Source organism: Lachnellula hyalina, assembly GCF_007821495.1.
Source record: "Lachnellula hyalina strain CBS 185.66 chromosome Unknown contig00085, whole genome shotgun sequence".
Taxonomy (NCBI): Eukaryota; Fungi; Ascomycota; class Leotiomycetes; order Helotiales; family Lachnaceae; genus Lachnellula; species Lachnellula hyalina.
This window is the reverse complement of record NW_022157199.1, coordinates 1-27,598: the sequence shown is the minus strand read 5'-3', so window position 1 is coordinate 27,598 and position 27,598 is coordinate 1. Positions and strand designations below refer to the sequence as shown.

The 27,598-nt window shown below is 48.0% G+C and overlaps 8 protein-coding genes across 8 annotated transcripts; 4 read left to right on the top strand and 4 right to left on the bottom strand.

Annotated features, from left to right (window-relative positions):
• Positions 1 to 379: 379 nt before the first annotated feature.
• Positions 380 to 1,366, top strand: mug80_1 (Meiotically up-regulated protein; the record flags this gene model as incomplete). Its single annotated transcript, XM_031149517.1, has 1 exon — positions 380 to 1,366. The coding sequence occupies one exon, from the start codon at positions 380 to 382 to the stop codon at positions 1,364 to 1,366; it is 987 nt and encodes a 328-aa protein (XP_031004578.1).
• Positions 1,367 to 4,958: 3,592 nt separating this feature from the next.
• mask (Ankyrin repeat and KH domain-containing protein mask) lies at positions 4,959 to 7,954 on the bottom strand (the record flags this gene model as incomplete). Its single annotated transcript, XM_031149516.1, has 5 exons — positions 4,959 to 6,420; positions 6,519 to 7,132; positions 7,158 to 7,210; positions 7,236 to 7,474; positions 7,527 to 7,954. The coding sequence occupies 5 exons, from the start codon at positions 7,952 to 7,954 to the stop codon at positions 4,959 to 4,961; spliced, it is 2,796 nt and encodes a 931-aa protein (XP_031004577.1).
• Positions 7,955 to 8,895: 941 nt separating this feature from the next.
• LHYA1_G004557 (uncharacterized protein) lies at positions 8,896 to 10,454 on the bottom strand (the record flags this gene model as incomplete). The annotated part of the gene is given in 3 exon segments (XM_031149515.1): positions 8,896 to 9,321; positions 9,335 to 9,900; positions 9,920 to 10,454. 3 exon segments carry the CDS (start codon positions 10,452 to 10,454, stop codon positions 8,896 to 8,898), a joined length of 1,527 nt encoding a protein of 508 aa, XP_031004580.1.
• A 698-nt stretch (positions 10,455 to 11,152) lies between these two features.
• Positions 11,153 to 12,798, bottom strand: rsc7_0 (Chromatin structure-remodeling complex subunit; the record flags this gene model as incomplete). The annotated part of the gene is made up of 2 exons (XM_031149514.1): positions 11,153 to 11,642; positions 11,693 to 12,798. 2 exons carry the CDS (start codon positions 12,796 to 12,798, stop codon positions 11,153 to 11,155), a joined length of 1,596 nt encoding a protein of 531 aa, XP_031004579.1.
• A 3,089-nt stretch (positions 12,799 to 15,887) lies between these two features.
• Positions 15,888 to 18,749, top strand: SCH9_0 (Serine/threonine-protein kinase; the record flags this gene model as incomplete). Its single annotated transcript, XM_031149513.1, has 2 exons — positions 15,888 to 17,233; positions 17,282 to 18,749. The coding sequence occupies 2 exons, from the start codon at positions 15,888 to 15,890 to the stop codon at positions 18,747 to 18,749; spliced, it is 2,814 nt and encodes a 937-aa protein (XP_031004582.1).
• Positions 18,750 to 22,188: 3,439 nt separating this feature from the next.
• On the bottom strand, positions 22,189 to 23,343 carry LHYA1_G004554 (uncharacterized protein; the record flags this gene model as incomplete). Its single annotated transcript, XM_031149512.1, has 1 exon — positions 22,189 to 23,343. One exon carries the CDS (start codon positions 23,341 to 23,343, stop codon positions 22,189 to 22,191), a length of 1,155 nt encoding a protein of 384 aa, XP_031004581.1.
• Positions 23,344 to 24,772: 1,429 nt separating this feature from the next.
• Positions 24,773 to 25,126, top strand: LHYA1_G004553 (Uncharacterized protein; the record flags this gene model as incomplete). Its single annotated transcript, XM_031149511.1, has 3 exons — positions 24,773 to 24,877; positions 24,931 to 25,013; positions 25,072 to 25,126. 3 exons carry the CDS (start codon positions 24,773 to 24,775, stop codon positions 25,124 to 25,126), a joined length of 243 nt encoding a protein of 80 aa, XP_031004584.1.
• Positions 25,127 to 27,056: 1,930 nt separating this feature from the next.
• TMA20 (Translation machinery-associated protein) lies at positions 27,057 to 27,593 on the top strand (the record flags this gene model as incomplete). Its single annotated transcript, XM_031149510.1, has 3 exons — positions 27,057 to 27,070; positions 27,136 to 27,276; positions 27,320 to 27,593. Coding segments are annotated over 3 exons (429 nt in total), but the record flags the coding sequence as incomplete, so codon positions are not given.
• Positions 27,594 to 27,598: the final 5 nt, after the last annotated feature.

Here is a 27,598-nt window from a genome sequence, read left to right as displayed (position 1 = left end):
TAACTAGAACATCACGACTCGGACAACACACCCTTCGCCGCATGGTCGGGTCGCTCTGAGTTGCCGTATCGGTGTTTCTGCACTTGCCGTGCGAATCTTCTACAAGTTCACCTAGATTGCGAAGAAACATCTTGCCAATTCGAGAACATTTAATCTATGGCGGATCTACGAAATTAACTTTTCAGTAATTCTCCACGCGCCTTCGTCGACCCCTTCTTGCACACTTTCCCACCCAGGATACTCGTTCATTATCGCCTGCTATAATCGATCGACCTAGCATCTTGCTCTTCACCTTCTACGCATACAAGAGCAGGAAGATTCTTCTTGCCCCCGACGAGATTCATCAGAGTCTCCGTCGGTTCCACGAAAATCGCCCATTATGCTTCCCGGTGGTGTGTGTCCTGTCTTGGACTATGAGCTTTCTCAGATGACCGACTACGTTGCGGAAATGGCACAGAGGCTGTGTAACCCAAACTCACCGGTCTCTCCGGCATTCCGTAAGTTCGTATCAGGAGTGCTGTCTTCGACACGCCTGCCTCATACCACGATTCTCCTCGGCATGAATTACCTCGCACGACGCATGAACACACTCAGCGCGGCGGGCCCATTCAAGGCTAGTGATGGTCAGGTTTGGCGCATGCTGACGATTGGTCTTCTTCTTGGGAGTAAATTCCTTGACGACAACACCTTTCAGAATCGGTCTTGGTCAGAAGTGAGCGGTATCTCCGTTCCCGAGTTAAACGTTTTGGAGCACGAATGGTTGATTTCGCTTGACTGGAAACTATACGTCAATCTCGATGAGAGCACCGACTTCAAGGCGTGGCTCCAGAGTTGGAATAGCTGGCGCGAAACCAAGAACCTCGAGCGCGCTGCTACTCTCGATCGCCTGGCGCCACTTGCACCCATCGATACGAATGTTCAGCGACCTCGACCGTATCAGCAGTCCTACAGCGGCTACACCAAGACTGCATCGCGAGAGCACCCCCAGTCTGGATATACGCCTTACGAACATAGCGGTTGGATGAACTCGTATCCTACTCCACAACTTACTCCTCCGTCTGCGCCGGACTCGGGTGTTAATACCCCTGAGTATTTGAGCGCAACTGGTGGAGGACCCCGATACAACGATTGGGCTTTGTTCAACCAGTACTCGAGAGGATATCAGACCCCAGTGCATGCTCCATACGTTCCTACCCGCATCGCTCCATATCATACACCGTACTCGAACCACTACGGCCATCACTATAACTCCAACATCTGGGACTCAGCTGCTGCCGATTGCAACTGTGGCAGTTGCAACCCACATGCTAAGCAGTCGTACTTCATGGGACATGGATATGGTGGACCGCAAATCGTTGCCGGATAATTGTTCAGAGCACCTGGTGGACCTTTTCGACAACTTCACTACAAAATTTCAGCAATACCCCAATGCCTAGCGCATTGTTACACAAAAGTTCTTTGCATTTCATTTCTTTGGGCGTCTTCCAGCGCGCGCATTACGTTCGGAAATGGTGTTCTTCCGGTCGTTCTCTAAAATTTTTAAGAAGGGATTACTTGATAATTACGCATATGGAAAACGTATTCCAATCACGATCTCGAGTTTGCGCTGCGCCTTTCCAACGGTGGCTGCCTCGATCTTACGACTTTCTTCTTACACATATTATAACGGCGTTGCATCAGCGAACTTCTAGATATTTCGTTTGTCTTTCGGATGGCATGGACTGGATGGCACTCCGGCCAGGTGTTTTGGTTTTCAAGGGAGAGGCACTCTTGCTTTTGCGTGCATGGAATTAATTCGATGGTTTTTCTCTTCTGGCACGTTCACGATCTTCTAGACTTCTAGACTCGACCACTCGGGTCCGACAAAAAAACATATGGCCTGCCAATTTCTTCGATTCGCTACGCAGAAATTTGTAATTAGGCGGCTTTTTCATTTGCTTTTTTCATTTGCCTCAAAAAGACAGGACCAGTTTCGTTCAACTTCTTGTAAAAATGGATTTCCGATATTGGATTTCGCTGGCTTTCGCTGAGGGGAGCTGGCATGCACAAAAAATGGGTGGGATGGGATTTGATTTGCGTTTCTTTTTGATTCATGGCGAACTTCAGATGGGAGGCTAATGGGTTGGCTTTCTTTGCTGGGCCTTTCTCTTTCTCTGACGATCGTCACCGGCATAGTTTGGGGGGAATAGTAAAGCATGGAAGATGGAGTGGGGCTGGGGGCAACTTTACATGGTTTGGGTTTGCAGAGCTCTTTTTCGCACTGGATGAGGATGGGAGAGACAATTATAACTGCCTGGCTGGATATGACATTATGAGAGTGCCTGATTTTTTTCTCTCGGGGTATCTGAGGTCTGGCTTTGTTGTCTTCTGGATTCTAGCTCTTTTTAGAAAGCGAGTAGAAGGATGGACGGTGACTCTTAGATTAATGAAGACGTTGTGCCTTCGAGATTGATTTTGGAGTTGATATCATGTGATTGGAATTGGATATACAGTACCACGTTTCTCGGCCATTCTTGGCTAGGTAACTACCGGTAACTACCCAGGTACATGACATGACATATCCTCCCACTGGCACTGGTTTACCTTTTCATCTATTATTTCAAAGCTCCCATCATTCATTCAATTATTCATTGTGCCGTCCCCCCTTCGCCGACATCGCTCAAGATCCACCATCCACCATCCACAGTGGATATCTAGGGTTAGGCCCCATTCTTGAATGCACACCACACCACAACCCACGGCAAGACCAATGGAGAAATCCTCGTATTATTCTTCTTTTCTGTTGTTAATTGTAATTGTCATCCAAGTGGATCTTTGGGCTCCTAGGCGCTTAATTGTACGGAGGTACGTCTGAGTGAAGTGGAGTGGGGTGTGCGTGTTGAGTCATGCGGGCAGTTAGTTACCTACGGAGGTAGGTACTTTAGTATTGTGGCTGGTTTCTTATGGGGTTGGTGGGGGGTATGTATGTATGCAGACAGGTAGGCGGTGCTCGATTGGTTTTTTAGTATGCAGTAATGGAAGAGGTAGAATGGAACTTTCATACCGGTTATCGTCGGGAATTGGCGTGGGAGGTAGGGTCTGGTTTTGAGATGGAGATGTGGGGAGGAGGGGAGGTATGTATGAGTTGCTCCATCGAAGTCTGGTAGTACTGTACTTATGGATGGCTACAGTTGGGGGTTTTGTAAGTCCAGTGCTATTGATTCTGTTCTATCTCCTTGTCGTTGTCTATGCTACAATAACGAAGAACTTCAGCTCCATCTCAGATCATTACAAGTGCAACCTCAAACGCCTGTCTTAATGCTGCCCCTCGACAAACGTCCTCGCCATATCGCCCATCTTATACATTTCGGTCTTGACTGTGCCCATTGTCTTAGCAGCAGATTTTACTTTTGGGGTTTTTTGTCGTTGTTCCCAGGATGTTAGTTCTTCTTGGTGGGATGGTGTATCAGAGGGTTTGGAGGGGTGGCGAGAGGATGATGTTGAGGGAAGGGGAATAGAGTTGTTTTTGGGTGATTTTGTTGGATGTCGAGAGGAAGTGGCGGGAAGAGGCGGCGGCGGGGGTGGTGGTTGTGTTGAGGCGTGTGTTGAGGATGAGGAGGGGTGGTGGCGGCGGGAAGATGATTTCGACCTTATTGGGAGGTTTCCTATTTGATTGGAAGGCTCCTGATTGTTGGCAATGCTGGGGCGTCGAGAAGGTGCCTTGGAGGTATGGGTAGGTGGCCTTGATGATTCGTTTCTTGAGCTATGCCTTGACGGGTCTTTTCTTGATGTCTCGTGTCTCGAGGAAGACTCACGCCTCGAAGACTCGTGTCTGGATGATCCACGTTTCAAAGACAAGTTCTCTCGCGACTGATAAGGAGGTGGTGGAGTCCACGCCCCATCGGGCTCGATCCCGGTATGCCTAGAACGGTGTCTCGAGCTCTCAGGCCTTTCCTCCAGTTCGGGCTTATACTTCTTTCCAAAGAGTCTGCCTAAAAAGGACTTCTTCTTGTCCTTTTCCTCTTGTTCTGTTCTACTTACAATAAGCCGCGGTCTATCCGGTCGGGCCTTCGAGACCAAGACCCGTGAGCCTCTGTCCATTGTAGATGCGAAGTTCGCTCCCACAGTCATCCAGAATATCTGCAGTCTTCGCTCCCTGTCTCTGTCTTGCATGCCTTGCAGCGCTTCTCGTTGCAATGCTCTGTGGTCTGGGAAAGCGTCTTCGAAGTCTTGGAGGAAGTACATTTGGCCGTCTTCGTCGAGGTAGCATTCATTTTCGATGCAGTTGTAGCCGCCTTCGAGCAGGTTCTCGATCCATGGATAGCCATCAGGACAACTGCTGTGTTGTAGTATGTTGTGCTTTTCGCGAGTTCTGTGGCTTTCGTGTCCAAACATTGTGTTATCATTGAAGTTGGATTTCGTATGTATGTAGGCGAGAAAACGAGAGAGTGCGAGGCTTTTATTTGGAATATTATTGGGCGTTGTCAAGTAAGGTTGGGAATCATCGTTTTTGGAAAGCCCAATGAATGAATGAATGAATGACTGTGCTCGAAGTTGGGGAATGGGTCAGCTTTTGCTTCCAAGTTAGTCACGATCAAACTCAAGTTGTCCCGGAGCGTTTGTCTCGGAGCGGTGCTTTAATACTCCTATGAAGCCCCTGATGTCCCTTAAACGCCCTCAAGACCTATGACCGTTCATTCGAATCTGGATCTTCTGCTCATTATATGCCAGCTGCTACGCTGTTGAATCACCAGGGGGCATATCTCAGCGTGTGGTTCTGTTCCGCTGCGATTCCGAGTTCTTGCGGTGTCCTTCCTTGATTATCCACTTCGTCAACATCCGCCCCTTTATCTATCAATAGTTTTGCCATTCCCTGATGTCCATGTACATATGCTACATGCAGCGCAGTGAACCCATCTACATCTTTGATATTGATGTTCGCTCCCTTTTTTATTAGAGTTTGAACTACTGATTCGAAGTTATAGCGAGCTGCTCCGTGTAGCGCTGTCAAATCGCAAACCTTCTCGTTGACGTGAGCCCGCCCCGTGCTCTAGTAGTACTCGTACCGCTGTTTCGTGGCCAGAAGCAGCTGCACTATATAATAGCGTCAATCCAACTCCATCCTTCGCCCCGACGTTTGCATTATGCTCTAGCAATAACCGCATTGGACCTTCGTGTCCTTTCTTGGCCGCAAGTTGTAGCGCTGTCTGTCCAAATCTATCCTCTACCTCGGTATCTGCATTATGCTCTAGCAATAACCGCACTATACCGTCGTGTCCTCTCTCAGCTGCAACTGGAAGCGCTGTATCTCCGACGCCCTCGACGTTTGCATTATTCTCCAGCAATAACCGCACTACACCTTCGTGTCCTCGCTTAGCTGCAATTTGAAGCGCTGTATCTCCGACGCCCTCGACGTTTGCATTATTCTCTAGCAATAACCGCACTACACCTTCGTGTCCTCGCTTAGCTGCAATTTGAAGCGCTGTATCTCCCGAGCTATTATTCGTTGCGTTGATATCTGCTTTCAATTCTAGCAGCATACGCACTCCCCCTTCGAGACCAAGTCCCGACGCGAAGTATAGAGCCGTCGGTCTTGATCTGTGTGACCTATGTGGAAAGGAGGGACCAATTCGCAACAAGCCCAAGCCTATAGACGCCGTATCCGAAACAAGTAGTTTGAAGGCTATGAGATCTACCGACATTCTGTTGCTAGCAGGGATAGACATTGTGTGATTATACCAAAGCCGGTATGCGTAAAAAAAAAGTGGAAACTCGTTATACTTTACGCCGGAAACAAAACCGGTGGATTTGGCCCACTCCGCAAAATAAAAAAAATATAGGAGGCAGCTTTTGGCGATGAAACTGTTCCCTTCCACAGGAGTAGCGCTAAAGACTGCCGTCTTTGAAGCCTGAATTCGCTCAGAGACCAAGTAATCCCTGACTGAAAAATGAGCTAATTTGATCTCTGTTGGTTCGTATTCGTAGCTATATTCTGGTTCATATTCGATATTGTACCCGTCCTCTCCCCTCCCGTTTGGATAAATGTCGTTTGGATAAATGTCGTCTGGATAAATATCGTCTGAATAAATGTCGTCCGAATAAATGTCATCTGAATAAATGTCATTTGAAACACCGTCATCCAGGCCACGTTGCGCGGGTTTCGCGGAAATATTAACTAAACTGCCCAAAATCTCGAGGATATCACCGTGAGGATCGAGGAGGCGATTTTCTGGGCTGAATGGCGAGTCCGATTCAGGATCCACGACAGCAGCTTCGGCGAGTTCTTCGATACGGAGGGGCCTTGCTGAGAACGCTAGCCACAGTAATGCTCTGCGAGCCTCCATCTTATCATTCTTGTCTATTTGGGACAGAATTCGTGCGTATGTATCATCCAACGTCTCTGGAAGATCATCCAAAGTCTTGAGTAACACGTCACGTTTTCTACATTTCTTCAGTGCCTCCAGTTGACAGAATACCCAACGAAACCTGGACGCATGGTTATGAGGTATTGTAATCTATATAGAATGATAATCACTTACATTCCGTCAGCTCGAGCGCTCAGGGCTTTCTCGATGTCCACCTTTACTTCGTTTGGCCACTTCTTTAATTTCGGGTCTTCTGCAAGCTGGCTTCTGATGTGAAGACTGATGTCCGACTGGACCTGAGAACCCTGGACGGAAATCGCTTCCGGTTTGCTCAGCGGCATTAATACTGCATCAATATCTGGCTCGGGTCGACTAGTCACAATCAAGTGTACTTTGGGTAATGACCATGAATGGATATCCTCGAGTAGCGTCAACAGTTCGTCCCTCTCCCCGATTCTTGCGAATTCGTCCAGGGCATCGATGACAAGAAACACTTGATCATCAAACTCTGACATCATTATCGATAGTGCATCGCTGAGTTCTTTGACAGATGCCCTGTGCTGACCATTGCCACATTTCTTATACCACTCTGTCATCTGTTCGGGCAGACAGGCAGCTTTGCTGCAGAGCTGTGCTAGCAGGGAGGACAGAAGATTTGATAATTTCTGCTTCTCAGAATCACTGAAATCGAAATAAAAATATGCAAGAGCAGAATCCGGTTTGTCGCAATGTAACTTCATTTGCTCAATAATCGTCGAGCTAAATGCCCCATAGTAAGCGGCAAATTTCTAGTACTAGAATGCATACATTTACCTCAGGATAGTCTTCCCACATCCCGCTATAGATAGTCAGCATCGGGTCTCTAGCTAAATTAGAATGGGGATATCCAACGTATCCCGTAGAGCCAAAGTAGTGAATTCTGTGTTTCCATCCATTCTTTTATGTTGGACCCTTTTGTGAACCACTCTCCAGTCGTTGGCTGGTGTTTCTTGCAAGCGGCAAAATGATTGGAAGATGGGTCGGTGCAGGACAGCCATTTGATAATTTTATCTCGTTGATCATCAACTCGTGAGGCTGCGAGGTCGTGCCTCAGCTGTGTAATGCCTTGATCAATAGCGACAGTTAGAGTCCTGTGCGAGTTAAAAATGGGCATGCATTCTCAATATCGAGAGGGAGAATTACGTTACGTCTGTCGTGAAAGCTAAATGGAATAGAGCCTTTTGCCTTTCAATGATGGAAATAGTCGCATCAACATCTTTCTTTGTAAAGGGCCATTTCAGTGCTCTCAATCCAAACTTTTTCATTTTACCGTCTCCTTGCCCATCTGCTAATTTCGTAATCAAACCTGCCAACTCTGTCCGGCATTGCTCAACGAGGCCATTAGGCTGATTGAGGAGGTCCAGAACGGCAAGTTTGGCTGAAGCAGGAGAATCAGCCAGGTCGGCCACGCCGTTCAAAACATCCTGCAGAGACGTCACCTCGTCGCGAAGACGGCGAATGTCCTCTCTCGCGCTCTTTACCCCCGAGTAATACGTTTGACACAAATTGTAGATCTGTCCCGAGATTTGAACAAGGGCTACAACGCTCGCGGCGGCACTGAGACCATCCATGTTGTGGACTAAAATATGTTACGGTGTAGAGTGCAATTTATTTGTAAAATCTGAATACGCTGCCTCTTCAGGAGTATCGTGAGGCTCGAAAATGGAGTCAGTGTATTAACTGTCGATTTAAATGAGCAGAATAGCAGTGCATTAAAGTAAAGGACAGACAGAAAGCCCGATGTAAGGCTGAGCTCAAAAACGCCCAGCCAGCGACTGCTGAGGTGTCATACATATATTGGGGTGACACGGCTGGGATTCGCTGCCCTTTGGAGCGATATGTATGCGGGAATATTGGTACTATAGGCGCTGGCAAGCAGCCATCACAGCCATCAAATGTGACATTGAAATGCCACATTACGGAGTATCTGTTGGTATTAACCACAGGCGTGATCACCTCTCACTAGCACTAGCTAGCAATACTTGATTCTGGGTGTCGTTGTATTGGTTGATGCGTGATGAGGCTGTCGTAGTGTGGGGTTGCGAGGAGAGGAGAGGGTAAGCCTCTTCGTTTAGTCATTGGCGCGGTGTCACGTGGATTTGTGATTTATAGATACAACTGTCTTAACCTTACTCATCCTTATTATTTTAATGCCATGTTAAGAATGAGCCGTTAGGTATCATACTAGCCTTTCTAGTAATATTTTCCGGTTCGGTTTATACCTTTTGCATGAAGCTATTCTTAACTTTTCTGCCCACTGCTTACTATATCATTTTCTACCAGTCTTACTCTTATTTATCCCTTTTCTTGTATGTGCTTTTTATTCATGTTTCCTTTACTTTCCCCTGGTTTTTTTTTAACTACTAGATTTCATATTTTGTACGGTCATTAATACTTCAAAGTAGCATTCAGGCATCATCCAAGGATTGCAAAAGAATGTTTCATGGCATGCTATGCCTACTAACGTAATAAATTCGCACCTCCTTCTTGAAAACACAACTAAGCTTGTCAATTAAAATCCCATAACTCTCTTCAATAACAGCACCTCATGCTTCGTAACAAAAATCCCCTTGTCAACCTTCGCGCCTTCTCCACTCGCCTCCTCGCCTCCACCACCCTCAAGCGCCTCAATCAAGTTCCGTACTTTAGCACCCTCCCACTCCCCGTCCACATTCGTCCAGAACACGCGCTTGATGCCTACAGCATGCATGGCGGACACACATCGGTAGCATGGGCGTGAGGCTCTAATCTCGGGCTTGGGGGGCGGCGGTTCGGTCGGCGGAGAAGGCGGGGAGGGAGAGCGGGAGAGCGTGGATAGCTCGTCGTGGAGGGATAGGGATGTGGGTGGGGGATTTGGGGGGTGGGGGTGAAGGTTGAGTTGTATCTGGGATGGGATATGGGGGCCTGTTGTGCTTTGTGGGAAATATTTTGCAATTTCCTAGGCGAGCAACGTAGAGGTCGGAGCCCTTGAGGCGCAGGTCTTTGGTGCGTGCTGCGACTGAGGGCTTGGAGTTTAGGGTTGACTTCTTGGTAACTAGGATTTGTTCTGTCTTTGGAGGAAGCGGGGGCGACTTCCTGGAAGGCTGATTCCTGTTAGTGTATGTTGCGAGGTGGTAGATACCACTTACCTTAATCTTGACTTTCTTTGGGCTGGAATTATCATCGCTGCTTGATGTCTCCGACTGGCTTGATGGCTGCGAGCCTGTCGATGCAGTGTTCTCTCCTAGATCCTTAGAGCTTTGCGGCTCCGAACTGCGCTTATGTGCATAGTGCTTCTGTTGAGCCGTGTGATGATAGTAGTGAGGCTGAGTCCTGTGATGATCTTCGTAGTACTTGTACTCGTTCTTCTTCATTCGGTGTTTCTCTGTAGTTTTCCATGTGTTCGAAGCCACGTCCTCCTTGGCCTCCTGAAACCCGCTGTCCTCCTCCTTGTTGTTGGACTTGTCGTTGTTCTCCTTGGACACCTGGTTGAGATGTACGGGGTTCAAAACCCTGCTTTTGAAGAGAGAACTTGCCACTGTATGATTTGACAGTACCGGTCTCGGTAGCCTCTGTGCAGATGGCCTCGGCGTATGCTTTGAGACCGCGGGCTCGTGCTCTACGGTTTTTAGAATCACCTGATAAGGAGAAGCACGGTTTTTGGTAATACTTTGCGGAGCGTGCTGACGTCTGAGAGGACAGGGCGCCAGAAGAGAGTGATAGGGCGGACTGAATAGCCATCATCTCGGAATGAAGAGACAAGGGCGTGTTGGCGTTGTGACCTTGGCCCATGGACTCAAAAGGCGTGAAAGTACCCGAGTCCTGCTGATTATCCAACGTCGACTTGGACTTACGGTCCGGCTTAGACTTCAAGCGCTGCTTGAGCTCAGCGATGGCTACTCCATCAAGGGAGGCGAACGGAAGTGTGCCGGTCTTAAGAGCACCACCATCGAAACCTGGACGGTACGAATTGAAGCCCTGGCCAATGACCTTGCCGCCGCGAACAATGATTGCGCCATGGCGGTAGTGCAGAGGAGACAACTCGGCTTGAGCGAGGCATTGGGAGAGAAGTGTATCGTTTCTTGGAGACATTTTGATTTTGTAAGACTCATAAACTAACTTGTGTTTGGCTGGAAGGGGGGTTTTTTTTTTGTGGTTGGAATGTTGGAGATTTGAAGTGTTTGCTGCTGGGGATTGAAAGACTGGGATTTTGGTAAGAACTTGATTATGTGAACGTTGGGAGCTTTTTGTTGCGGTGGTGTTTTGGATATAAGAGGGTTGCTCTTGAAGTCATTCAGCCTCGCGCTTGATTTACTAGCTCCTTCATACGATTGGTCAGATGAAATGGATGTGATTTAGCATGGTAAATCATTACCATAGTAAGTTATATTTTATATATGCTTTCTTACCTATATGTTTAAAGAAGAATCTACAAAGTAATAGGCCGGAAAGCACCACTAAACTAGGATGGTGTATGCCTAGGGATATAGATTTCCAGAATTATTTTGAATCAAGACAGACACTGGACGGTTCACAGGCTTTTCTCACAACACCTAAAACAGTGGTTGTCCATGTTATTTTATTCTCCAATACCCTATACCAGTGCATATTACTAGAGATGCTTCGTCCAAGATGGAAGACTTTCAGGAAACGCCATGCGGCCTACTCCACCCCAAAAGCGGTTCGTTTGACCACCTTTGCGATTTACGCCCCTCCAACGCCCACTAATTATACAAAGCTGCATCCATGATTACCATCATTTCGGCAGTGGAATTTTCCTTGCTCGTCTCCTAGACTTGACCGAGGAATATCTTCGGCATGCGACGATGGCCATCCACGGCCTCACCAGACCATTTGTTCTTCCATCCCGTCTCTTTCTCGAGAGCTTCTTCGAAAGCCGCACGGCACTCGGGTGGAAGGCAGGCCTTGACATCATCTGAAACGCCCGACAAGCCATTGAATCCTATGTCAAAACTATCGCCGTCTGGACCGGGAACTAGCCGACTGGGATAATTATAAGGAGGGGCTTCGAAGACGGTATCAACGACCATGTAATTTCGGGAAATTACAGGATCTATAGGTGTGAACATAGTCTCGTCCGCTTTAGGCTCCTCCATTTCGCCATTTTCGATCTTCTCTTGGACCTCATAGTCGTCAATTTGCTCCCATCGAGCATGAGTTGGTTGCATGATCTTAGGATAATGCAACATGTTGGTATGAATATCATAAACGCCATTGAGATTAGCCTTGCGTTGAAGCGCAATTCTGGCATTGAATTCGCTGTGGAAGTGTCAATATATAACATGGTAAGAGTAGATGGTTTTACGAACCTTGCAGCCTTTGCATGTTCATACATCCAGTTGACATCTGTGATGGCAACCTTTTTCTTCTGACCAGGCGCAACCTTACCACCCGGTGCTGGGACTGTCGGAGCACCAGAGTGATAGACCGAGCTGGCTCCGTGCCATGCGACATATTGGTTTTTGTTATATGGCTTACCATCCTCAAAGCGATCATTAGGATCGGCGAGTTCTCCCTCAACAGCCCCTTCCGCTTTGACTTTTGTAACCTCATAGTCGTCAATGACACGCTTTCCACCTACAATAATTTGGGCGCCAAATTCACGGAATACTGAGCGAGCTGTGACTATTCCGATGGCACGACCCTTGTAGGAATGAGGGATGAGATGACGCTCAATTAAGTCATGCTTCTCGGCCTCGTCAATAATGATCTTGAAGAGTCGTTTATGCTTGGTGAAGAAGAGGTAGCTGTCGCGGAAGCCAACGCATCTAGCAGGTTCGGTTGACAACATGTAAAGTCGGGTCCCTCTGCCAAGCACAGTGAAGGTACGGCATCGATATTGGCGATCATCCTGAAGATAGCCCATTTTATCGACTTTGGTTTCCCCTTCAGGATCCTCTGGCAATCCGACTTCATCATTGATAACATCCATCATGTTGCCTTCCTTGTCGATTGGTTGTTGTGTTACATGCGAAGGTCCTCCTCGACGAGCCCAACGCCCACCACGTCCAAAGCCACCTCCTCTTCCTCGTCCTCGTCTTGCTGGAGTGCCGGCTTCGGAGCCGTCAACATCTTGTGTATCCCAATCGGCGGGTCTGTTCTTCGGTGGTCGTCCCAGCCTTCGTTTGCGGGGAACAGGTTCAGGAACAGGAGTTACTGGAGCATCGGATTCCAGTGCCGGCGTGCCATCTTCTTCTTCCTCGTTTGCATTGTCTTCTTCTACTCCCTCCTGTGGGCTACTTGCCTCAGGGCTGGGAGCATCTGGCATTTGCTCGTCCTCATCGTACTGCGGGGTGTTTTCTACAAGATTGGCTGTTAATGTCTCTTCGAATGCGCCGGAAGTTTTGCAACGGGCAAACTTACTCAATGCTGCCGCAGCATTCTTTGCAGCTGCTCTCCCAGGTCGTCTACCCATTCTGACGGTGTCGAGAAGACTCAGTGACGCTCAGTGTTATGCGCGCGTTGGCGATACTTCATTCTCTGACTGTCGCGGTAGTCTGGGTCTGGGTCGCCGCGTGAAACTGCAGGTGAGGCTCTCAATATTGAGGACGCTTAACCGCTTACGGCTCTAGAAAGTGGATACTTTATAGTCACGGGACTCGCTAGCTATCTGAGAGTATAAGGCGCGGCGCGGCTACATTTGGTTCTAGTGGTTCATTCCTTTCGCTGACGTTGTTCCGACATTTTCACATGGGATTTCACAACAGCTGAACTCGAACTTCGATCAACAACACTAGACGAGCTGGGAACCATCGTGACATCCGCTTCCGGGGATTAGGATTGTGGCATTCCACTGGCAGCCTCGACCACTGGATACACTGAAGCGCCGTCACATTCGCTTCATGTAAGGCTTCACCTCGCACAGCCATAGGCTACGTCTCGCCCATCATAGCGCTCTCCGAAGTCACAAACGCAAGGAGATTCAGGTTTCCGTCGCCTGAAATCTAGGTCACAGATCCAGTCGGCAACGCGCCCGAGTCAATCTGGATCAATGATTCAAATCTCCAGAAGGTACGAGTAACGAGCTCGTGGCCCTCGCGCATCCCTCTCGCAGGCCCTCTACGCAGATCATATTAGGTAGGTACTATGGGTGATGAAGGACCAGGACATCCGTCTGACCGTCTGACAACCATCTCTACTTATTGAATATAGTGGACGTATGTTTGCGCTGCTCCGGTGCAGTGTTACATTTGAGTTAAGTCTTAGGTCAGCTTCGTGTCGAGCGAGGCTGACGTATCGATTCGTACGAAATTCGTATAGGGGGCTGAGATGCAGATTCTATATTGTTGTCAGCTTGATCGAGTGAGTATATACAGTAGAAGTTCGGTGTGACGCTGCGTTCTGCCGGTGTGTATGTACTGTTCGTACTGTACGGAAGTTTTAGCTGTTCGGTCTATTTACTCGCTCTATACCAGGACGGTAGTAGTACCAGTACCAGTAACATATAAATAGCATCACTCATGCTGGGTGTATGGATGGCATCTCAACCCGACGTGCCATGACGTATTAAGACCCACGGCAGCAGACAGGACGGGGAACACAAACACGACTTCTTTTTCTTTCTTTCTTGCGTGAGATGTGCATAGTCGTTGGCGTTGAGACTTCAAAAGAACTCTTCACTCTCTAAGGTACAGTAGCATGCCATGCCATGACCCGATCCTAATCCAATCCAATCCAATCCACTGCGACTACAAGTACCACTCAACTGCAACAATCCCACTCCCATTCTTCCCAATTTCCAAATATCCCACTCCTTCTCCCAAGTCTCCCGAATCTCACCTATCCTGGGCGAAGTTCCATAAAAGCTTCCTGGAGGCTCCTCCAATCTCCAATCGACTAAGCTAACTTGAAGCCTCATTCGTGATCTATTATTATTATAATTGCCATATTCTCAAGCAAACAACGGCAATTTGCCAGACAAGGACCAGCATAGATCAGTATCGTCGACGAGTCAGCGGCACATTCCCTGTGAATCGCGGTATTGCCGCTGCTGTCAGGTCTCACCTTTACCTTACTCAGGAGACTTTTCGCTACTCAGGAGACTCCGGCTGACTGACTAGGTTGGGCTGTCTGGCTGTCTGGCTGGCTGGCTAGCTACCTAGTACCCAGGCCAGGCGGAAGATTATTGCGCTCATAGATGGGTATATACTAGTAGCTTTGCATTTACCCTCCCTTCCATCCGGACTTTGCGACGACTTAATAAGTTGTTATTTTGTGGTGAGATTGATATACCGTATATCCAAATATTCACTACGGCTTCGTCGCGACGGTCAAGTCAAGTCAAGTCAAGTCAAGTCAAGTCAGGGTTGAGAGGTTTGGGTTGAGGGTGTCCGTTGAACTCTCGTGCACTAGACTCGGTCGGGCCCCAGATTCGAGATTTGAACCTTCCGAGTCGCTCCTTCCGCGCATCACATCGCATCACCAATCCGAATCGCTGTGGTCTTCCTCCAGCTTCATATAATCTGCGCTGCGCTGTACAACCCTATACTGCACTGTACTGCGCATTCCAGACCATCCGCAGCGCGTCCAACACTCGCCACCGCCTTCCTTCGAGACCGTTCCTAACTGTTCTCTGCCAGCTCGAGGTACCTACAGATACTTACTTACCTGACTTACCTGTTCGCCAGTGCCACTCACTGCCAGTACAAGTACTTCGTCATCCACCATCACCTCAACTCATATCTACCACTCACCCCACCACTATCACCACCCAAGATCGACTATTTTGACACAACCAACCTCTCCGCAGCTCTCCCAACGAGCAGTTCGAGTTCGCGATGGCCGGAACCGAGAGCGACCTGCTCAAGCAGGCTACGCAAGCAATGATGGCAAGGTACGCAGGCGAAGAATACATTCAAATTTCTCTCCAGTTTGAAGGGGCCGATACACATACACACACGCACATATATACATTACATGCGTGTATAACATACGTATACACGCATCTCGCGCAGAAAGGGCTTGCTTGCAGCTGGACGCATATCACCCTCATTTGCCCTGTTTTCTTTGCGGCACCCGGTGGTTGACCACTGTTTCATTTCATCTGTTGCTGCTGGTGCTGGTCCCCTTCATTTTGATGTTTCTCAGCGCACTGCACTCACTCCACTCCACTCCACTGCCTGCCTGCCTGCGCGCACGCACGCACACACGCACTGCACATGCTTTCCAAGCCAAGGTCACCTTGACGAGGGGTCCCGGCTACATCTCGTCGGGCCTTATCGTAGCGGCAATCAATCAGTCCGTGGCTCCAAATATTTAGATGATGCCAGCGAACCGTACCGTACCGTACAAGGCGCTCGCTTTCCCCCCAATCTGCTTCGCACCGAAGAAAAAAAAAAACTAGGAAAATAATGCTAGAGCATTGACCCTTCATCTTGTCTCCTCCTTCCATCCTCATATCCACATCCTCCGTTACTCCGACGTCAATCTTCTACCTTTCTATACTATACCTCTATACCTCAATGCCTCGCTCGCGTCAAAGAACCATTGCGAGATATTTTCAAAATGGCTCTTGCTAATGAGTTTCGCAGAGGTGACGATGACGCCAACGACCATATCGACTCCGACACTCCCCGCTCCGGTGTCGCTACACCGCAACCCGATCCTTCGGACAAACGATTGCCTGGAATAATGCAATACTTCGGACAGGTTGGTTTAGGTTCCTCTACAAATTCCAATTTCAAGCCCAAGCCCAGTTCCAATCCCAATATCAATTCAAATGCGGGCTCTCATTCTGGTCCCCTTGCGAGTCCCTCTTTGGCAGTAAGAAGCAAGCCCGAGAACTCCCTACCCTCATGCGCCCTGGAGAATATGAGTGGTGATGCGGCGCATTTACCAGTCGGTCCAGACTCAATCAATGAGACTGCGGCCGAGGGTAAAACTGAAGATGCCTCCCAAGTCTCTCAAGAAGAGCGGGTGGAGCCTCCTCAGGCGTCCGGGAAATCGGAAGAAAATGGCTTCCACACATACCCAACACCACCCGTTTCCCATTCGCCTTCTATGCACAGGTCAGATTTGAGCCATTCTGCTTCTGAAGAGGAGGCTGCTCCGGCAAGGAGAGCCACTACCTCCTCTTTCTCCGCGCACAAGAAGAGCATTTCGGAATCAATTCCGTCACATGCTCGAAGAGCCTCCTTGTTACCACTTTCAAGCATTGTGACAGCGTCAAATGTACTTGCTTCACATTTTTCGAACCCCAGCGATCCTTACCCCGCCACTACACCTAGCACCCCTGTTCACTCCCGTTTAGATGTCCCCTTCCATGAATCACCATCTTATGATCGGCTCAAGAAGCTAACAGATGACGTTCCGTGTACAAAGAGCATACCTCCAACTCCGACACGTGCATTGTCAAACCAGACTGCGAAATCTGATACGAGCGGCGGCTCAGAGGCTGCGGCGACGGCCGCGGCTGCAAATGCAAATGGAAATGGAAATGGAAATGGTGAAAACGGCAAGGCCAACGTTGGCGAAGCTCTACCTATCCAAACATCGGCTGGCGTGAGCGGAGCACCAGTCGCGGCTCCCAAAGGAAAACTCACTGTCAAAATTACCGAGGCCCGAGGGTTACGAAAAAGTAGAGATCCATATGTCGTTGCCGTCTTCCAAAGGAACGAGCTTGTCTCAAAGGGCCCGTTGCCTGAGGATCGAGATGAAAACGAGGAGGTTACGAGTAACCCTATGATGGGCGGTATCCCAATAATGCGGTCAGGGAGCGATTCTGGCCGGCCTATGGCGATTCCGATGAAGAGCCGACAAAGTAGCAATACCAGTCTGTCAGAATATCGTGATTTCAAGTCAAAAGGTCGCCGCTCATTTACCAATCCAAAGTGGGATACGGAAGCTGTATTGTAAGTTCTTGAAGCGTAAGTCGGGATGTAATGCTAATAAACTGTCAGCGATGTGGTTGGCTCTGACTCCCGTGTAAATATAACAATATATGACCAGAGTAGCGCGGCTGAAGAATTCCTTGGCCACGTCGATCTCGCAGCCAATCTTACGGAGAATGATAACTCGCCCATCAGCGGCTGGTACACACTTCAAGGCAAGAATGGTATGGATACTGGACCTTCCGGAGAAATATTCGTCGAGATTACCTTTCAACGGACCGAAAAACGGCATTATGGACCTGAAGATTTCCAGATCTTGAAGCTTATTGGCAAGGGAACCTTTGGACAAGTTTATCAAGTGAGAAAGAAGGATACGAAGCGTATTTATGCTATGAAAGTCCTTCAGAAGAAGGTTATTGTCCAAAAGAAAGAAGTAGCACATACCGTTGGAGAGCGAAACATCCTGGTCAGAACAGCAATGGCAGATTCGCCCTTCATTGTTGGCCTAAAGTTTTCTTTCCAAACACCATCTGATTTATACCTGGTTACGGACTTCATGTCTGGAGGAGAATTGTTCTGGCACCTACAAAAGGAGGGGCGATTCGACGAGAAGCGAGCGAAGTTCTACATCGCGGAACTTATTCTAGCCCTCCAACACCTCCACATGCATGACATTGTATATCGGGACTTGAAGCCAGAGAACATCTTACTGGACGCCAATGGCCACATCGCTTTGTGTGATTTTGGTCTTTCAAAAGCGAATTTGACCAAGAACGCGACGACCAACACATTCTGTGGCACTACGGAGTATCTGGCCCCTGAAGTTCTTTTGGACGAAGCCGGATACACAAAAATGGTAGATTTTTGGTCGTTGGGAGTTCTTGTGTTCGAGATGTGCTGTGGCTGGAGTCCATTCTATGCCGAAGACACCCAGCAAATGTACAAGAACATCGCTTTCGGAAAGGTCAGATTCCCCAGGGACACTCTAACCACCGAAGGACGCAACTTTGTTAAGGGACTTTTGAACCGTAATCCAAAGCACAGACTAGGAGCACAAGATGATGCTGAGGAGTTGAAAAGACACCCATTCTTCTCTGATATTAACTGGGATGATCTGACTAAAAAGTTGATTACGCCGCCCTTTAAACCGAAATTGAAGTCGGAGACAGATACCTCGAACTTTGATCCTGAGTTCACAAATGCACTGAACGGACCATCCTCGCTCAACGCCCGGGCCGCTGCTCTTGCAGCTGGGGTTGACACATCAACACCTCTTTCTCCTGGGATGCAAGCCAATTTCAAGGGCTTCACATTTGTTGATGAAAGTTCTTTTGATGAGCATATTCAGGAGCATATGCAAAACAGAGGAGTGAAAGCAGACTACGATGAGATGGATGAAGAAGAGAAGCGAGAACAAGACTGGGAGGAGCCCCTCAATACCCCCGATAACCGACGAAGCGATCGTATGAGTGGTATTGTGAAGACAAACAATGGCGAAGATAGTAGCATGTTCAACGGCGGGCATTTCGACTTGTAAATCGTCTCTTACACTCGCTGGTCGGAAAGAGCATCTCCTTTTGCGTTTATCACGAGTTCCTTTTTACACGCACGCATCGGGCCGGAGTAACATTTGCATTTAGGCGGAGTCTGGGCTTCAAGATTGATGGCTTGATGAAGAAGCAACGTCAAATTGACTAAGGGGTCGATTGAAGGCGACGGACTATAGCGTTGCTCTATCTGTTGATATTGGCACGATGATGGATTGTACATGGCTTCAAGTTCATTGAATTGCATTATGGATCAAGCACATGGCAGAGTTTTCAAAGCGGTGCCTTGTCTTTTTTCCAAAATTTCAGCGACACCATACATACATAAGCTTGGGTGGAATGGCGTGAGCATATTGCATACGATCGATGTGTTGTTACCTTCGTGGCTTGCCGGATGATGGACCGTCGGTCTCAGTGTATGTACGTAGGGTAGGCCACGACCGAGCTTGCACGAGTTGTTTAATGCATAATAATGTAATCAATCAATCATTGTAAAAGTTATCCATCTATTATTATTGTTCCGAGAAATCCGAATGGATGTACTAGTGGTAACGGCGAAGGAAAGGTTACATTGAAGTGAGCAGATTCTGCAAAATGACGCATGTTTCGGATCTCACCGAATAAGGAAAGGATAGTACAGTACGTACCCCCACCCTAAAACGAGCCTCGGGTTGTCCCGGGATTGAGACATTGAGACATTTCTTTTACTCACTTGCCTTGTTGGGGTTGGGTATATATGGAGCACGAGCACGAGTAGCGGGGCGATCGATGTCTCTTGGTCTCTTGGTCGCTTGGAAAGGAAAGCGCGACTGAGTCAGTTACAGGAGTCGAGGGGCGGCTGTTTCTCGGGTTGTTTTGGTGGGGGGGGGTAGCCGAAGGAGGGAGGGGGAGAAGGCCCGCGAATATGGAAATAGTATGATAAAAATGGGTTTGATGATTGAGGGGTTATTTGTGTAGATAGGATAGGGTAGGGAGAAGATGGTTAATTGGATTGAGTGCGATTGATGTTGAATTCTCAAGATTTTATATACATGTGTGACGTATTATTGAGAAAGTCTTTCTGCAGTGTGATGATGAATGATTTCGGGATATGATATGATTTGATTTGACTTGTTAGCATGAGGTTGCTTATAAACCGTACACTAGGTTTATATTGTGGATGCGCTGGATAAAGTTTAATAGAATAGTGTTTGAAGAGGGGGTGGTGGAGCAAGGTATGTTTATTAGAGAGGGGTGACTATAAGCGAGCGAGCCCCTTTTCCCCCACACCCGTCGCTGCAGAGCAAAAGCAGAAGTATCATCTCTCCGGCCAGAGCCATAGCCAGTTAAGCAAGAATCACCGGGACGCAAGTCTCTCTATTATCCTATACAGACTCAGTCGAGTCGAGATGAAATCCGATATTCGTAAAGTGTTTTGCTTACCCCTAATCATATCGTATACATAGGTGCACAAGGGGGGAGGGCGAGCCCTAATCTCGAATTGGTGTTTAATTATTCTACTCAACGTATCTAACTACCTACTAGGTGCTCACCCTTCCAAAAAGAAAAAGTATTCATTGCCATCGCTTTCCAGATCTCCAAACACGCACGAAACAACAGATTAATCAGTGCCAAGCTGCCTCATCTATACGCTCTACGCACCGCGCTCTGCAAGTCAACGCCTACCAAACAAACAAGGACGCATGAAACATACCTAACATGCGTGCCCTTACAGCATGGTGGCGCTCCCTGATGCCCATGGGCAGGATTTCATACGTAAGGAATGGCCTACTGTACATCATATCGCGGGGACTGTGTTCGTAAATGTGTATGTATGTGATGTGTGAGTATATGCTATAGAAGGAAAAAATGATACACGAGGTGCGGGGGCTTCTGGTGAGGAATTATTGATTGATTGTGTGTATAGCAGCGCATCCTGGAGAGGAGAGGAGAGGAGAGGAGAGGGTATAATCTTGTGCATACATTGTTGGTTATGGGGAGGGGAATAATTTTATTCTTTTGAAGGTTGGAGGCGGATTGAGCTTGATCTTGAATGTTGTGTTATGGGAGGGGAGGGAAGGGTTGGGAGCCATTGTACAAAGTTATAATCAGTGCCGCGAGAGAAAAAGGATGCAAATCAAACCAAATGCGAAAAGCAAGGAAGGATACCTACATGTCTCGACACCAGGGACTGTCTCTTATCGTGGTATTTATTTATTGTACATGTCGCCTTTCCTAACAAACAGCATTCCACAGTAGTGACGACCCCTAACTCCCCAATCGGACTAGATGTCAAGCTTCCTTTTACATGCCACTGATATCCATCTCATAGACCCAAGAGTCTGCTAACAAACCTCCCGTACGTAATCCATGTATCACTTCCCTCTTTTCTCGCACAGGTTTCTGCCACCCATCCCCGTGCCAGTGGAATCAACTCTTGTCATTGTCAGGGTTCATACTCCTTCAAAATTTTCTTTGCTTCCCGGTACCGACACATCCTGGGAGGTTATGTCTCTCGTTTCCAACGGAAGATCTTGCCTTTCCATTCTCAACTTTCAATACAAGTTATGTATCGATAATGCCTCACTCCCAACAAGCTTGCGCCAATTCAAATGACTCCGTACCCATCTAGGGGTAATATGATATGCTTGCTGATGATGAGATTTACTTCCTCTGACTCTACAGTAAGTGTTTACAGAACGGCCATCTACCGTTACACAGCAAAGCGCTACGCTACTACGGCTACTTGAAGAAATAACTTATAAGCCTTGCGGTACGTACGGTAGATAGAGAAGAAAGAAAAGCGGCTGGCATGTGCACTGTTATAATATAATGTGCGCATGTCAGCCGCGTGGGACATTTGGATTGATTGAAAGTCAAGTATCCTAGGAGAGTGAGTGCCGCTTTGCATGATCATGGAGCTCATGCACAGGGCTGTTTCTGGAGAAGAGAAGGTTGTTAAACACTGGTGTGGGAGTTGATTAACGTGAGGGAGAGCGGAGGAATGAAGGAAGGTTGGAGTTATGTCTGAGGATGTGGATGAGAGGGGAGGAGTTAGGGAGCTGAGAGGGAAGCTAGATATGCGTGGGCATAATGGGTGTTATTGGTTGGGGGGAGAGGATAGACGGAAGATATCTTGATATAGAGAAAGAAAAGGAAAGGCATAAGGAGAAGGGGAAGGAGAAGGAAAGCAAGTAGGTGTGTCTTTCAGGTCCACTTGGAAGGTTGATTAGTAAGAAGAGGCAGGTACGAGGGCACTTGACAATTTCGATAGTTACAATTCCGTTTTCCCACTAAGCATACGCAGATAGCACATAGACTTGTTAAAGCGAGATGTAAACCTCGAATTCAGCTATGTATTCCGTAATCAAAATAGGTATGACGGACGCCTCAAAACTCCCATTTTTACTCCCTACACTCCAAAACAACACATTTTTCTCACTACTGCTGCTACCTCCTGGCATTATAATCAGCGCTCCAATGCGTTGAATCTTCCTGTCCCAATGCCCCTACCCCCGAATGTTCCGTCCTTATAATAGGCAATGTCGGTGCCGTCGGATTAGAACCCGGACTAACGCCAGCTTCGGATCCAGCGCCCCGACTACCAAAGTATTCCTGATGAGCCCCTGCATACTGCGTCTGTTCACTCCTCCCGCCCCCAGGCGTAATGAGCGGCGTTGCATCAGAAGCCCCTCCAATCCTGTACGGCGCAGGCCCCTCATCATCAGCAGCGGATTTCCCCAGTGATCCGCTGACCATCGCCGCGTTGATCTGCGCACGTTTCGCCTTGCGGCGCGCGTGCATGCTCACGATGATTATGGAGATTATGACGGCTGTGATGGCGACGCCGAAGACGATGGCGACGACTATGCCGGAGGTTGTGAGGGGGGCGTCGCGCTTCATGCAGGCGCCGCTGGGGAGGTAGGTTGGGAAGCAAAGTAGGCCTGGAGCGCAAGTTGAGGTCGTCATGGTTACTGATGAGCAGGTGGATTTCTTGGCTCCCGAGGGCTTGCTGCAGGCCGAGGTGGAGACGAATTTTGTTACGGAGCAGGAGTTGGATGAAGAGCTGCTTCCGCTCGAAGTTGAGGATGCTGAACTTGTAGTGCTGGTCCCGCCCGTGCTTGTAGAAGAAGCGGTTGTCGAAGTACCGCTTGTTGAATCTGTGCTTGTTGTGGAGGAAGCAGCACTCGCAGTTGTAGATGCTGCTGTTGTAGCGGTTGTGGCGGTTGTCGTAGCTGAAGTTTCGGTGCTTGTTGTCGCAGCGGTTGTAGCGGTAGTCTTTGCAGCAGTTGTGGTCGTAGAATCTGTGGTGGAATCGGCGGTTGTAGCCCTCTTCTTCAATTCTTGCCTCGTGTCAGGCATGATACACTCCTGCATAAACCATACAGCATCGGCTCTCTGGCAGCCCCGGGAAGTAAAACATGGTGAGATGTCCTCCAAACGGAAGGCATGCACTTTGTCTTTCAGACATTTCGAGATTGAATCGCTGTTCCCGCAAGATGTCCGAGTGACAATGTCTTCGAAATTGCTGTTCACGCACTGGGTGTCGAGTGCAGAGATCGTGGTGATTGTCGCCAACAGGCCGAAAAGCAAAGAAGCACGCATGCTGGCGAAGGCAATACAATATAATAAGATAGTGGTAGTATTGCGATTGATCTGGGGATGAAGTGGTGAGGCTGCGAGAGAGATACTACCGCAAGAGGGTAACACAGTAAAGCAGGCTACGCAAGAAAGAAAGAGAAATGCGAATTAGACACACACACACAATTACAGAAGAGAAAGAAGCAAACGGGCATCACCGCATACAAGTACACAAACCCGCCCTGTCCGACGCGCTCAAAATACTTATTTTAAACTTGGGGCGAAGCTCCCGAAGTTTTAGCTGTGGCTGCGGCTGAGGAGAGCCCACGAGGCTTTTCCGCCCTAATATGATAGGCCGCCTTGCACAAGAGCAAGCAATGCGGGCATGATGCGGCGAAGACTTCAGCATATCCTTACTCACTCGGTCTCTATACGTCGTAAAATATATTAGTAGCATGAGGAAGATATCGGACAATCCACGGGTAGAGGCATGATCCAGGTCTTGGATTGGGGGCAGCCGCGTGTGATATGGAGACAACAGACGCGTACCGCCACGTTGTACTCGTACCTCGTACCCCTTGGGGTAACTGGAAGAGGCAGAGGCTGGTTTTGAAAAAGATTCTCCACAGTTAACTTTAACTGCATTGCATGAGGAAGACGAAGTACTTGTAGCAGGATCCTGTTAGTCGTGAAGCTTTTGATTTTGATTTTGATTTTGATTTTGATTTTCCTCGAGATACTTCATTGAACTCACAAACGTAACTATTCCGCCAAGATGACCAGGTGCATTGAAGCTTTGTTACCCCCCTGCTAGCCTTTTCTTGGCCTGTGAGTCTGGGAAGTAATTTCACTGTCCGCGCCATCCCCGTCGATCTCGACTTGTGATTGGGCAAGAGGTCCGAGCCCGCTAAAGGGGGTTCCCCCTTTACTACCCATCCAGAAGTGGTACTCGAGTAACAGAGTAAGTACAGAACACCGTTTGGGATGGTCTTTGATTCTCTTCGAGGCTGAATTCGAAACATGAGAATTATCGGTGCGACAGCACTCGAGTATATCTTGACTAAAAGGCTTGCTCTTCACGCCCGCCCCAAGGCAATTAACAGAGGACGCGGAGCAAAGTGACCCGGGCTCAAGAGGAAAGAGACACACGGAAGGCGGAGTAAAGAAGGAGTATATCCTCAAATTATGTCGATTGGGAGAGAATCATTCCGAGGTCACGAGTGAGTCAGTTGGTGTAACCACGTGATCGAAAGCATACGTCATTCCTCCTTGTGATGAATCAAGGCAAACAAGTAGTAACGCAATCAATCATTCCTACCTATTCATCTTTCCCTATCTCATGAGCCTCCTCAAAAACATCAAATCTTACATTCCCAGAAAACAAGCAACCCCAGTACCTACACATACACATACCCTTCAAACCCTCCTCTTCAGTACAAAACAAGCCCTCAACATGCCTCTCGTCGTCCCAGGAATCAACTCCAACGATGGATCCAAGACAGAGGAATGGACCAACAAGCTAGTTGGCAAGAAGATCGGAGCGAGTTCTGATGCTACTGTATGTTTATTCCGCGCGCCCGTGTCCAGAAAGAAAGAAACTAAATCCAGAAGACCTTTGCGAAAGCAGATCTCCCCGAGGAGACTCGCGTCATTGAGCCAGGTTCTATGGTCACCAAGGATTTCAGGCCAAACAGGTGAGTCTGCTTCATTATATTTTATTCCCTTGGATTCATTCATGCTGATGTTGTGAAGGTTGAATGTTCACCTGAAAGAGGATGGCACCGTTTCTCATGTTAACCATCAGTAAGGGGAAATGGGATGGGGGGGGGGGAGTTGTTTTTAATGTATGAATGAATGAATCGATGAACTTTCAAATGGGGCCTGAGAGTTTTCTTGATGGCTATGTGATGTTTTAGATCAATTAATGGTATTTGTAATTGCTTTTAGCTAGGTCCAACTTCTATGCTCACAGCGCAGTCATCCGTACCCTTGCATCACTTTTCATATCAGCTTCATCCCTTATAAGCCTTATACAATCCCGCCAGTGGGGTTTGTCGTGCTTATTGCTTTCTTATAACAGACATCTATAAGCAAACTTGACACCACTTATATCCAACAAGAGGAGATGAGATGGGAAGAACTCTGCATTCAATCAGCAGCAGCTTCTAATACCACCATGCCAATATCTACCGTGTCACCACCGCTCCCAGCGACCTTTATACCCTCATGATCAAGGAAACGAAGAAGAAGACAAAACAGTTTGGTACGACAGGAATAGTTTCTAGCTTCCCATTCATCGGTAACTATGTGAATGAGCTAGCTACTTGTTTTCAAACAAGCCCGTAGCTGGGAAAAAGGCGAACATGTTCGACAAGCCTTGGCAGACAAGCTAAGCACTTTTTTGAATTACTGTTGTACACTTAGTAGAAGCGCAGATATGATATCTTATTAAAGATTCTCCCCGTTATCTATTCACTTAATGCTGCCTCGCCCCAAAGAGGAAACCCACACGACTAATTCTGCCAAAGAGCGCCGCGGACTGATTACATTTCCACCCCGTCCGTCTATTCACATCCACATTCACATTCACCAAATAGCCGGGGCCAAGATGGAAGAAAAAGATGTCTAATAAAGCGCGCGGCACTATTAAATAAATGGCCAAAAATATATTTGGTCAGGACACCCCCAAGCAAGCTTGACGATTAGATTTTTCAGAACCCTAGACCAGTACACCTTTACACATCTGATGTATTTCGATTTAAGTTTATATTATTATATATACCTACTACCTTACCCTCGGCTGCAGTTAGAGTTGCGGTTCTTACACTATATGGTGTTTCGCATATATTAATCTTTTTTCTTCTTCTTTTTGTTTTTTGAAAGAGGTGGTTTTTTTAACATGTTTTCAAAGAGTAAAGGAAACCTCTACCGTATTTCCTATAGTAACACGGCCTTTGACTCTTTATTCATCATAACGTTCATTTCTTCAGTCCGGCCCTCCCTTCCTCCCTCTCGAAACTTCACCTTCACTTACCTCTTATTCCCACGAGTCCATGGCCAAGTTTGATGTCCTGCCACGAATAACGAAAACCGACTGGCTCCCGGCATCAGTTATTGCGGGAGGGTGCTTGGAAGATGCAATTTCGCTTTTCATTTTCATGGGAATCGAAAAGCTGGATGGATATATAAGGGGATGATGTTATATAGATGATTTGCTACGCCTGAGGGTGATGATGGGAAGGAATGTCCGACGCGGCTACAATATTATAATAGAAGCAAGTAAGCTATTACAACAGCAAAACAAGGCTCAGGACTATCACCTGGAAGATGAGAATAGGAGTTGGGCCTAGACGTGAACATTGATCAAATGTTGGACGACGTTTTAGATCGGGACCGTAGTCTGTATCTTGGAGCCGTTGAAAAATGGAGCGGACGTCTAAGCTGGACTTCATTCAAAGACGTCCTACGCTTTGAAGCAGACTGTGTCATGATAATTAAGTGATTCTTACGTAGACCATGATTTATATGTAGGTATGTTTATCTAATTTAGGTTTACGAGTATATAAGTACAAACAAGTAATCTTACTTGTAGGTAATTACCCCTCCATTGCGTCTTTGGCACAGCAAGGCCACCCGATCGCGGGGCATCGCATCGCAAACCAAAGCCTTGGATTTGGTTCTTCATCCAAACAACCACCAGCACTTTACGAAACCATATCTCAATCATAACAATCAAAATGTTCAAGAAAGAGTAAGCCTAAATTCCCAATCTCCTTGTCCCTCAACAGCAGCAGCAACTAACTATGAACCCAACAGCATCTCCCCCGGATCCAAATCCAAAGTCAAGTCCTCCGTCCAACGCGCCATCAGAAATCAACTCGTAACCACCTACCCCTTACTGGCACCTCACATCGATGAAATCATACCCAAGAAGGAGCAGCTCGATGCTATGAAAATGTAGGCATCTCCCACTCCCCACTTCCCATCCTAAACTAACCAGGATTCTCAAAAACAGCCCAGACAGAGTAACGCTCTACCTCATCGGCTCCACCCCCCTCTTCTACCAACACATGACAGACGCCCTCCTCCCGCACCTCAGACTCGTGCACCGCTTCCCAGCCGCCTTCCCCAGCATCCGCATCGATCGCGGCGCAATCCGCTTCGTGCTGTCGGGCGCCACGCTCATGGCGCCGGGGCTGACAAGCACTGGGGGTCGGTTACCGAGCGGGGATCCAGAGGAGACGGGCGCTTATGGGGAGAGTGTGAAAGGGGCTGTGGG